We start from the raw sequence: 12,848 nt of genomic DNA on the forward strand, positions 1-12,848 counted from the left end.
TCAGATGCCTCTATGCAAACACCCATAGCATGGGGAACAAACAAGAGGAATTAAAGATGTGTGCACGTCTACAGAGGTATGATATAATAGGCATCACAGAAACATGGTGCGACAAGGGGTAACGGGTTAAAACTTAAACAGGGGAAGTTTAGATTAGATATAAGGAAGAAGTTCTTTACTGTAAAGGAGGTGAGACGCTGGAATGGGTTGCCCAGGGAAGTTGTGAATGCTCCATCTCTGGCGGTGTTCAAGGCCAGGTTGGACAGAGCCTTGGGTGACATGGTTTAGTGTGAGGTGTCCCTGCCCATGGCAGGGGGGTTGGAACTCGATGATCTTAAGGTCCTTTCCAACCCTAACTATTCTATGATTCTAAATGTAACTAAACATCAGCTACATAAGCCACCCTTGTTTCAGCAGGCGCTTTACTGTCTTTCTTACTGAATTATACCTTAATTCCCAGCCCTTCAATTAAGATGAAAGTTGGTATTTTTAAAAGAATTGAGTGATATATTGCATGTCACCACTTCCTTGATAGTGATACTACCCATCGCTCTTCTTAAATGTAGAAGAAACCTGTGCATTGACACTGGAATTTGCTGAGGCTCGGAGGTTTTACCACAGCTGCTATCTAACAGGTTTTCTTGTAAAGAATTACTCACTTGGTCTGGCTCTCAGCATTTTCTGATGCTATCTCTGTGGGGTTTCTAGACCAAGCAGAAAGATCCATCCAATTTTGTAGGACTTCTGTTACTCATTCGTCACTGTTCTGTTTAACTTTTGGTAGAACTTTGCTGTTAGTGGGTGACTACAAGTTAGGTTGCAGGTTGCATATGGGCTGTGCATCATGAGCCCTGTTTTAGGCTGCGTTTGATTGGACTCTTCCAGGCTCCTGAGGTCATGCTTTTCAGACTATTGGAGCCTTGAACCTTCTTTCAGTTCACATTCAGGTGGAGTTTTGGAGAGGATGATACCTGTCATGTGCAACTGGCTAGAGACCCCTTGAGTGGTTTGAGGGACACATCAACATTAATAATTAGTAATAATTGCAACAAAGTTTTACTGATATTAGAAAAGGTTTAAAACACACAAAGCAAAGGGTTTATATGAAATACACATAAACTCAGCATCATTGCCTCAGTGCCTAAGATGCCCTTTAGATAATGCTTCCTGAAGTATGTATTTGTCATTGTCATCCTGGACTGTAAGGGGGGATCACCACTGTCTTTTCTGCATTTTGAATTGGCAAAGCTATAGGATTTCCAGGACTCTATTGGAGCAGTTAGCTCTTGGTAGCAGCAAGCCTGACTAGTGTATTTTAATATTGTCTGGCTTGTCATGTTTGTTCATTCTGGGCCACATTTTTCCATTCTTGCTGATTTTTTTCAAAAGGATTTTTTTTCTAACCCTGTGTTCAAGTGATAATGCAAATACATGTAGCAGCGAATGATATTCATTAAGAGTAATACAAATATTTTCCAATTCCCCACATAAGGGTTGAAAGCAGATGTTATTACACCTGCATCTCATGTACATGGCATTGTAAGACTTTCTCTTTGGGAGCAAAGAAAAGCTCTTTGTTTTAGAATAATGAAAGAAAAACAAGAAGAAAGAAAAGTAAGCTAAAGGATGAGCTATGTATTTTAAAATATTTTGCTATCAAAAATACAGGCTGGTATTTTTCTTGAGCTCTGTGTTTCTTGTTGTGAGAATAAATCTCACTCAAGAAAAGTTCCATACCTACTGTTTTCCGAGAAGTTTAGGTTGAGACCTTTTCAGGCTTATTCAGGTTTTACCAGGAATCTTCATGTATGTACTGGGCCTTACTGTTTGTTTTTTTTTTTCCCAAATATATCATGTTTGTCTCCAGATTTGTCTTGTTACACAGATACCCATATGTCTCCAAAGGAAAAAAAAAAAAAAAAAATTATCTTTTCTGTCCTGTATCATCACCTCATGCCTGGCAATTTTCACACTTCTGTCACAAGTGTAAATGTTTACAAGTAATATATGATTCTGTGTACTTTTCCTTGTTTTTCTGAACTTCTTTGAATGTTCTGTTTTCAGCATATAGAAAATGCAGATACAGCAAGTTGATAGTCATGTGAAACTTAACATGACCAGTATGTCTTACCCCAAGATGCTAGCAGTTCTAATTAGATGTGTGCTTAGATGTATGAACATGGTCTGAAAGTACAAACGTGCAATATGTGAAATTCTCAAGTAAATCAGAATTAAATCTGCTGAATTCAGTAGCATAAAAAAAAAATGAGCTTATGAGAGATTAGTTCCTAGACTGATGTGGGATTTTAAGTGTACTCTATATGTCAATTAAAACCTAAGTGTTAAAAAGGTTTATTGATTAACATTTGTGCTGTCAACAAATTGACTTTCTGAGTAGTTTAAGTCTGCAATCACAGTAGGAAATCAATAATTAATCTAACAAAAAAAAGAGTAAAGAATAAGTTCTCTTGAGTATAGGTTCAGCCCAGTTTTAACTTGCTCCTGCCACTTTGGAAGGAGTTCCTACAACTGTTATTAACTCACATTTATTTGAATCTTGAGCTATGGTTTGTTGGATTATAGTAGTAGCTAATGTTTTCTTGCTCTTGCTGTAATAGTTCTCATGTAATAGTTCTAAATTCAGATTTAAAAGGTTATTTGGAGATACTCCTACCAAGGTAATTCATGTTTTACCTGTGTAATCAATTTTACCAGGTATGCAGAAAAAAACACATGCAGTAGTGCTAAACTAATATACATAATGCATTTATATTTTCTTAAGTGAGATACGGTCAACTACAGCAACAATTAGCAGTTCAGATATTCTGGATTTAAGTATTTCCATATACTGTGATTGCAGGATACTCTGTAGGCATTCTATCAATCTGTTAAAGGTGCTGTCAGATGATCTTGAGAATATGTTGCGTTCTGATGTCTTTCTAATGCAAAGCACAATATGCATAGAATCCAAGGTAGTAATTTATGATTCAGCTATCCACAGACAGATGAAGTGTGTATTGCAGGCACTGTTTTATTTGTCATATTTGTTAAAATGTTGAATTCCTCTCAGTTTTAACACAGTGAAGTGAAAATCGTCAGAGATGGGAGCTTCTAAGTTAGTATACCAACCTTATGGCAAAGCACCTCCCAGAATACCAAGTCCCATTTGGATTCTCCTTGGCTTTTCTTTTTTTAGAAGCAGGAATGTTAAAAATCCTGATCTACATGTTTCTTATTTATATCTGATATACTTTAAAATGTAATATTAAATCACTGCAGTATCAGCTACATCCTGTCTTCCTCACTCTCCCTGCTCCCTTCCTCATTTATGTCATCAATAAAAGAAAACATGTAATCCTTTGGCTTTGCTGCCATCATAGTCACAGCCTTGCAGATGCTTTTTGAACAGAAGGTAGATTTATAGTACTAGCAGTTGCTAACTCCTTTGAGGTCAGACTTAAATGGTCTTTCCAATGACCTAATTGTTGACAATTAGCAGGTTTTTCCCTTTGCTTGATATTCTGGGTTCAGCTGCAGCAGTCACTTTTTCTCCTTCTTAGTAGCTGGTGCAGCACTGTGGTTTTGACTTTCGGCCTGCGAATAATACTGATAAAGCCAATGTTTTCAGTTGCTGGTCAGAATGTTTCCTCTGACCAAGGACTTTGTGAGTCTTTTTTTTTTTTTTTTTTTTTTTTTTTTTGTGCTCTGCCAGGGAGGAGGAGAAGCCGGGAGGAAGCAGGGACAGGACACCTGACCCAAACTAGCCAAAGAGGTATTCCATACCACAGCACTTCATGCCCGGGGATGTACCTGGGGGTGCCCCTGAAGGGCACATCCTCTTCTCTGTCGGGCTCATTTCCAGCGGGTGGTATCATATTCTCTTCCCTTGTTATTTCCCTTATCATTATTGTTATTGGTGGTAGCAGCAGTGATTTGTGTTATACCTTAGTTACTGGACTGTTTTTATCTCAACCCGTGGGAGTTACATTCTTTCGATTCTCCTCCCCATCCCTCGGGGGGGAGTAGAAACTGCGTGGCTGAATTGCCAACTGGCTTAAACCACGGCACTTGATTTTTTAAATTTGTCCAACTTTCTTCTAATCTTATCACTGGTCCCTATTGTCCTTCTGCGGTGGCATTAACTTTCTTTCAGACTTACTGCTGTGGATTTTATCTGTTTGGGGTTTATTTTCTATTCGCATTTAGAGCAGTGGTGCTTATGCCAAGCCAACAGGATCTTTCCCATTTACAAATGTTGCCTTCTCCACGTATTGTGCAATGGAAGTTTGTGATGAGGGTAAGAAGTGGGAGAGAGGAGAAGAAAAGCACAGAATGTTTTGTTTTGAAGAAATCAGTCTTAGAATTAGAATTAGAGATTGATGAAATAGAATTAGAATTAGAGAATGATGTCTTCTTCAAAACTGACAAATAAGTCTTTTTCTCTGGGGAGAGAGGTAAAGCCAGGTTTTGCTCTGGACAACACTACTGATTTTGCTGAAATGAACACAGATGTGAATGAAGGGCAGCATAGCTTAGGGGAGAGGCAGCTAATGTGAATCAGAATTGTGTCTGCTGAAGTCACTGGAATATACAGATGTAAGGAATATAGAATTAGGTCAAAGACAGCTTTGGGTGTGTTTTAGGCACACAACATATGTGAATTTGAATACAAATGCCAAGGAGATGGTTAGATATACCCTTTTTGGCCATAGGGAATAATAAAAATAGTCAAACATAACTTTGGGGAAGATATTACAGCCCAGGTTTGTGATTTCAGCTTTCCAGAGTTTAGAATGGCTGTTCCTCCAAAATGGAATCCTGAAGTCCATTGCACTCTGAAATCAATAACATAATCATAATCAATCATAATAATACCTGAAGAACAAGATGATAAAAAGGAGCAAGTACACCTGGTACAGTTTGCAATAATGAATGTTTTCATAGGTGCTGAAGGTGTACTCATCATGTACTTTACTTTGCACGTTCTGTGGAACAACGTACACAGAGAAAGGCTGTTTTCAAAGAACTCACAGAAAATGCAGTTTATGTTAACCACAGTGCAAAATCAATTAAGGGGGGTGTTGCAGAAACCCGCTTTACATATTTGCATATCACTATTGCATATTCATACATTTCCTTAAAAATTACAAACCTGCTCCATGATGTCTTTAGTCAGTCTAGCAGAATTCCCTGAGATTTGAATTTTTTGGCCTAGTTGATGATTTTTTAAGATCAGCTCAGATGTCCTTTAGGTAATTTGTTATGTTTTACTCCATACTGAAGAGTCATGGAAATTACAAAAAGATAATGATGAAAAAAAACCACAAAGATGATAAAGATGTGTAGGGAGAATCTTGCACAGAAAAGCTCATTAGTGGCTTCCCGTTAGGCCAGTTTGATTATATGCAGCAGGGCATCGTATATTCAGCCTCTGTCAGTATAAAGATTTGTCTTGCATCATGCTGAAATGTACTTAATTTGTCTCATGATTTACTCATGTCTGAAATTGAAACTGCTGGAGAAATGCTTTTTCCTGTGTACACTACTTAGGACGTGGTTTCAGTGAGCTCGAGGACTCCTGCTACTACAAGATGAGAAGTTTCTGTCTGTGACACTGCCTTTTCTAGGAAACCTCATGGGAGGGTACTACCTAATGAAAAACCCAGTGTTCACCCGCACTGTGATCTCTGGATCTGCAAAAACCTACCCTACTAAAGAGAGAGCCTGGGACATACCCAGAACAACAGTGGTTTGTAGTCCATTGTATTATGTGTACGGTTTATGCTGAGTACCTGGCAGGATTCAGCAAGATACGGAGACCTGATTTTCCCCTATAAGCTGAGAACAGTAATAACCAGAGAATTTTTTCACTTTGTAGCTTCAACACCTAAGCTGAGTTGTTCTTTCTCACTTATCCTTGGATCCCACGTTATCTCCCAAAGGACCATTAAGATTGCTGGCTATTATTTGTTAATTCATAGTCCTGGCATTTTTATTGCTTATTGATTTTCAGTCTTGGTTTCAATTGAGTTTAGTAAAATCTTAAATTTTACTAAATAATTACATCATTGCCTAAAATACCTATCTTTAGAACTTAAGCAATACAGAATTAGGGGCCACAGGAAAAGAAAAATAAGAATGAAAGAAGTGTGATTGATTCAAAAATGAAAGTGCCTCTAAGAGCATCAAAATTTTAATGAGGCAATGTGCAGTGCCATAATGCTAACTTTTACATTTAACTGATTTATTTAAATGTTGTTTTGCATACAGTTTTTTTATCACTTCAGTGGAATTAAGGAGGAATTGTACCTTACATAATTTTCTATATTAAGGAAGAACTTTAAAGAAGAAAAGCTTTATATAAGTGGTTTATCCGTACATATATCTATTTGAGGCTAGTGAGCTTGCAACTTTTATAACATCATGTATTACAGTAGCTGCTAACCAATAGTTCTAATAAAAATACAGATGGCTTGGTTGCCATCTGCTTTTCTTTTGAGATTCTGCAATGAATATGTGATCAACCTTCTGTCACCACTTTTCAAATTAGTTTTTTCTCTACTACATGATTTCCTTGTATCCCTTCTTCCTCTCCTTACCTCTTTCCCTGTTTGGAAACATGCTAACAAACCTGAGGTTTTTATAGTTATCTTACTTGTCTTTACGCTTTAAGCTTTTGTGGACAATGCAGGAAAGTACCTTGGAATTTTATGTGTCTGTACCTTTCACATTACAAAAAACAGATTCCCAAAATGGCTGGTTTTGAAAGACTGGAACAGATAATTAATTCATAAGTGGGTGTTAAAGTGGAAACTGTCAGGCCACGGCTTTCCCAGCTTTACCTTAATCATTTGAAAGTAGTTTTCTGTTGTTTTCACTGACTATAATCCCTTAGAGAGAATATAAAACTTGCACCATCCAGGATAGAATTTCACTCCTTTAATGACTTGGGCTCTGTGTTTACTCACTTTCACTCACTTTCACTCACTGTTGTCATTTCATACAGGAAAAGCCGTACCAGTGTTCAGAGTGTAACAAGGCTTTCAGTCAGAAGCGTGGCCTAGATGAGCACATGAGAACCCACACCGGAGAGAAGCCATTTCAGTGTGATGTGAGTCTGTCCCTTTGTCTTCTTGACTTCAACGCAGCACCAGGACTTACTTGCAGTGAGACTATAGCCTTGCACCTATTGGCTGTGGCATAAAGTTACACTTTGTAGAGTCTTTGATTGCCTAACTAATAAAAGACCATTCAGGAAATTTTATGTACCTTCTCCACTTGCCAGAAACTTTGTACACCCTGTTATTTTATGGTTTTGGATCCCTTAAGAGTTATTTTCACCATTAATGCAATTTGGATGTTGCAAGTTACAAATTCATGCTGGTTAGGTTCCTGTATGTGTTGTATGACAGGTTAATAGTTGGAGATTAGCTTATACAGGAAAAGGTATTTAATTCATTACATGTAATCTGAATGCTTCTGATGTTGGATGACACAAATACTAATTCAGAATTTCCAGTTTCTATTTACTGAAATCTGGTCTGATATTTTCAACATCTGTTCTTTATTTTTTTTGAAATTGTTCATTGGAGAAAACATGGATGTTGTATATGCTTACTGAAATGCAGCATATTATATTACAGTTCATTGATCACTCTCAAGTCCCTTTCATTCAGCATATCCCATTGTGTATACAACATATCTCACAACTTTTTGGAAGTTAGATGAGGATGCTGAGTGTGCAGAGACTTTTGAAAAAAATGTTGAGAATTAGCAAAAGCCAGAAGATAAATTGTTGCTCAAGAAGTTGGAGGGTATCAGATTAGGATATAGAACTGGTGCTTTGTTTTGTGATACTAGCTCTTAATAAACTAGTCACAAGTGAACCACCAGCTTTCAGTTACATCTTAGGTCACTCAGTCTGAACAGCTGTAAATTTGTTCACAAATTTTAGTATTAGATGCAAAATTAGAATAATTACTTGGCATGAAAGTCACAAGGGTCTGTTAATTGATCTGTCTTTTAAGAAATAATCTGGTGAGATTTCATTAAGAATAAAATGTATGAAAAATTTTGTCTTCAGTATTTTGCTGATGTCTACAAGTCAGGAGATTTTCTATATTCTTTTGAGATAATCTCAGCCTGGCTCTTGGTTGGACCCTGAAGATTTTTCTAATTCCAAATCATTGCCAATAACTTTTTCAGACTTCTGTACTGTTTATTAGCTGTTGGCTAGTTTGCAGTGTAAATGAAATTTTTCCGACACTGTGGATCCAAAATTCACTGGTCTTGGATTCACAGTGTGCTTTTTCAGATCAGTTTGGGCGGATGGTTCTATTTTATTCTTTTTTCTTTCTTTAATCGAAAATAGGAGCTATATGAAAACATACTTTCCTGCTTCAACTATTCCTTCACATTTCCTCATTATTAGATAGAACTGTATTTTCCTAACCATAGTATGTCTAGAAACAGCTGTAATCTGTATCTAGTCCTAGTCCTTCTCTGAGAATTTTTATATATATGCCTTCATTTACTAGAGATTATTTTAATACTTTAAATTACTGCCATGTTTCACAAAAAATTATGCTTTAGCACTAGTCTTTTGCCAGTGCACATTGCAGAGATTGCTGACTTTTGGGGGTTTGGACATAAACAGCAGATGCTTCTACAATTCATTCATCCCTTTTCAGTTGTCCAGGTGCCTATCATGGTGTGCTGCTTAATACACACTTGAAGAGTGTTGAAAGTTTTGTTTTCAGTAGTTACTCCTTATTTTATGTGGACTCCAGTTACACAGGTGCTGGGGACATAGAAAATGTTATGCAGAACAAACCGTTCCTCCAGAGCTCTCACATTGCATGTTACCAGATGTTTCAGCAGAAGTTACAGGAAAACCAGTAGTGGGCAGTTACAGAAAAATATACCTATGGGAAACATTTATTGTTGACTCTCCAATACTTTATACACTCAGGTATTCTCACCTACAATTTTTGTCCTGCTACAGATACCTGTAGGTGTGCTCATTATTTTTGTTATAATGACTTGAGTGGTAATTTATGGCACAACTTCCACAAATTCTTAACTGTGGATTTTGGGGAGGAGAGTGTATGTCAGGTTACTGTAATGGAATTTCAATACCTGTCCTTTAGTTCTTTCATTAACAGAAACGGTTAATAGCTATTCCATTCATTGTTCTCTGTACATGTGCCATGTTCCTTCTTAGTCAACTCCTGTGAAGTTTTTTCTCTTTTCAGCGCTTTCCATGATGGTTTCCCATGTTCATAATAATTTTTGTTACTATTTTCTGAATTTTTTTTTCCCTGTTCCCATTGGATGTTTTAAGGAAGTAATAATATTACTGGCATAGCCTTACTCATTAAAGTAATTGGGAAAGTCCGTAAGACAATGCCCAGACCTATTAAGAATCCTTTAAAGGTGAAAAACAGGCTGTGTTTTCATTTATTAGCATATCCATAACTGTAATCATGCATGAAGCCATACTGAAAGACAGAAGTTGTAAGAGAGTTGTCTGCTCTTGTTTCCTACCTGGCATTAGAAGCAGTCATAGAAGCTATTCAGCTCTCTAAGTATATATCGACATTTAACAAATTAAATATTGATAACATATTAAAGAACATTTTCTGTCAGAATTTTCTTTGTTTCTTAGTACATTTGCATTTACAAACAGGAATTGCTTTCAATGCCAAAGAACTGAAAAAGGAAATGTTTGGCTATTTCAAAAAAAACCTGTTTGGTGAAGGTGCTACGCTTTATTTATGTGTTTATTTCTGTCATCAAAAGCATTTTCAGAACTCAAGGACTCAAAGCTCACATATCCACTGATGATAGTAGAAATTGAATATTCCTATTTTAAGGTGAAAGCTCTCATATTTATCACAAAGGAAAGTGAAAATAACTAAAGTATGGAAATAGAAAATGTTTTGGGTTTTTTTTCCCTAATAAATTAGATTTCTGTCCTCTGAAGACCAGCCTGTTTTTTACTGGAAGGCCAACTGACTTTCATTTGCCTCAGAGACCACAGATTATTCTTTGGGGGCAGAAAGGTCAGGGTACTGCCTGTCCTGGTTTCTTTCCAGTACAGTGTTTCCCTCCACTCTGCCTTTAGTTGACCCTACACTTACTTTCAAATGTCAGTCTCTTCGATCCTCCCTACTTGATCAAAACTTTGATCATTTTGAAGAGATTGATTAGATTTCAGGTGCACATTAGCAGGCATGGTTGTAAATCTCTAAAAATGTCAGTCTTACTTATAAACTTGAAATCTGAAGCAGACTCTTAAAAAAAACCCAGAAACCAAAACTTTTGTGCATAAGCACAGCACAAGATGTATTATATGATATGATCCTGTGCTTTCCGTGTTCTTTTTGAAGAAGTTAGGTAGTAGAACACGCTAGAGCCCTGAAGGAACATCAGGGCATGTTATACTAGTTACATGAGCATTATAAATGAAAAAAATGTAGTTTAGGACTCTGTTAGAAGCTCTTTACTTTGAAAAATAAGAGAGGCGTGTGTAAGATACGCAGATCACGTACGTACCTTGTATGTGTGTATATCCTTGATTGGCTTTCTGGCTTCCAAGAAACACGTTGTGTTTACAAGTGTATGATACTTCTAACACGTTGAGTCTTGTGAGCAAGCATGTTGTTACAATTAGATAAGCATTATGAGTTCACTTTTTGTGCTCTGTGGAAGAGAAACAGAAAATGGTATTTGGCAAAAGCAGTATTAAGACCTTACCAGTGGATGCTGTAGGTGATATTCTTTGTCACATAACAAAAGGGTGACTGTTGCTTGGGTCTGAAAGAGGTTGGAGAGTTACATTTGCTATATAAAAGTACTTGATCATATGATAAATTCAAAATTATTTGATGGCAACTGCACATGCAGTGTTCTTGTTTGGGGAAAAATTATTTTGGATACAAAATTTGCCTCTGGCTATTGCGCTTTTTATGGTTATTGTATGTTTTTGCCTTAATTGGCATAAAATTCATATACTGTAGGTCAGCATTATCTACTTGGTTAGTCAGCACTATTTGTCCTGGTTTCAAAAGGAATCAGTAATAATTCAGCATTTTCGTTACTAGATTGGTACCAATATGAATTTAAAACTTTATTTTCATAAGGAGAGATTGTGCTGGGTTTCTTCTCTGTGGAAGACATTTTGCCTGGAATGCACCTGGAATTTGAGGATTGCAAGCCTGTGGGTGTTCATTCTTATTTAATTATGTGATTCTTTCCTATTTCTTTTGCCAAATCAGGAGCATGCTTCCTTTCTGCTCCCCACCCCCCAGGAAATACATGCATACCGTATGTACCTGGATGGAAGGTGAACGTGACAATGTAACTGCATGCTTTCAATTGATGTAATGTCTTCCCCTACAGATTCTTAACTGTTCATTCTAACTTCTCTTGGCTGAACTTGTTCTTAACCTTTCATTTTGTCTTCAGCACGAGAATTTTTTTAAAAGTGATGTTTTTAGCATGGCAGAGTCCTCTATAATAAGTATTAACCTTTCTTGCAGTCTTCAGAGCTTCTTTTTTTCCTCACTCCTCCCTCCTTGTAGCTGAGCAAGTTGAACTAATTTTTTAGAAACACACAGACGTCATTCTGGAAGTCAGGAAGGAAATACTTCAGATGACGTTGAAGTACTGCATGCCAGGTAGAATAATAGGTTAAAAAAAAAAACCAAACCCAAACCAAACCCACACACAATACAGTATAACTGGGACACCTCAGTGTGCTGATATTTTGAAGACTAGATCTTTTTCCTTTACCACCCCCCGTGCCTGTGGTAACACTGTTACTGTATGACATTGAAATAGACAGAGTAAGGTGCTTTCTGAAGCAGTTATTCTTCCAAAGACCAGCTCATTTATTAAGTATTGCAGTTACATGTGTCTGTGGCCTCAGTGATAGAACATAAAGGGTTCTATACATGCTTGAAATTTTAAGGCTTCTTTTTAATTTGTCTTGTCTTCACTGCCTTAGGTTTGTGATCTGTCCTTCAGCCTGAAGAAGATGCTGATCCGACACAAGCTGACTCACAACCCCAATCGACCAATGGCAGAATGCCAGCTTTGCCACAAGAAATTTACTAGAAATGACTACCTCAAAGTGCACATGGAAAATGTCCATGGTGAAACAGACAGCTAATTGTGGCATATGTGAGAGGAAAGGATCTCATGCTCTGAAATGCTCCCTTTGCGTGTGTACAAACTCCAGACTTATCACCTGACTTGTAAGCATAGTCAAGAGAAACAATGGTTATGTGTTTGCAAATTATTTTTCCTACTTTTTTTTTTTTTTAATATACTAGTAGGATAAAAAACAAAGAAAGATACTTACCTAAAGTAAAGCATAGCTTGAAAATAAAAAGATGAAGATTAAAGAACTTTGGGAAAATTTTATCCTCATAAAAATGAAACTAAAAAAAAAGCTGTAAGCAAACCTCACCTTCTCAATTACAGCCTTACAAACTTAGATATTAGTACTGTTACCTGCAAATAGTGAACATTTGGAACTGAACCCTTGGCTGTCTGCAGCTGTATTTCTGTATCTAAGTTTCAAGAGTCCATTAAAATTCTTTAATTTGAAACCATGCAGAATTTGTCATTCTGATTGACTGCTGATTCCATCCAGGCATGTTTAATCCAGATCTTACTTCTTCACTTCGTTGTAACATGATTGCATCTTGCTTTATTTCCAGCTTTCTCATTACTACATGAAGCTCGTTAACTTGAGTTGGTTCTTGAGATGCCAAATGTACAGGTACAGAAACAATGGAAATCTGTCACATTAAGTATTTTTGTATGAGCATTAAGAAGGA

General features: G+C 36.9%; 1 protein-coding gene across 1 annotated transcript in view; it reads left to right on the top strand.

The window, feature by feature from the left end:
* Positions 1-12,175, top strand: part of PRDM5 (PR/SET domain 5) — a gene marked incomplete at both ends in the record, with an annotated part of 86,710 nt that extends 74,535 nt beyond the window's left edge. Inside the window, one exon of the mRNA XM_080627299.1 lies at positions 12,011-12,175. Coding sequence (XP_080483425.1) covers positions 12,011-12,175 — 165 coding nt within the window. The remainder of the gene's footprint in view (positions 1-12,010) is intronic.
* Positions 12,176-12,848: the final 673 nt, after the last annotated feature.

The sequence above is a fragment of the Psittacula echo genome (assembly GCF_963264785.1).
Source record: "Psittacula echo genome assembly, chromosome: 1".
NCBI lineage: Eukaryota > Metazoa > Chordata > Aves > Psittaciformes > Psittacidae > Psittacula > Psittacula echo.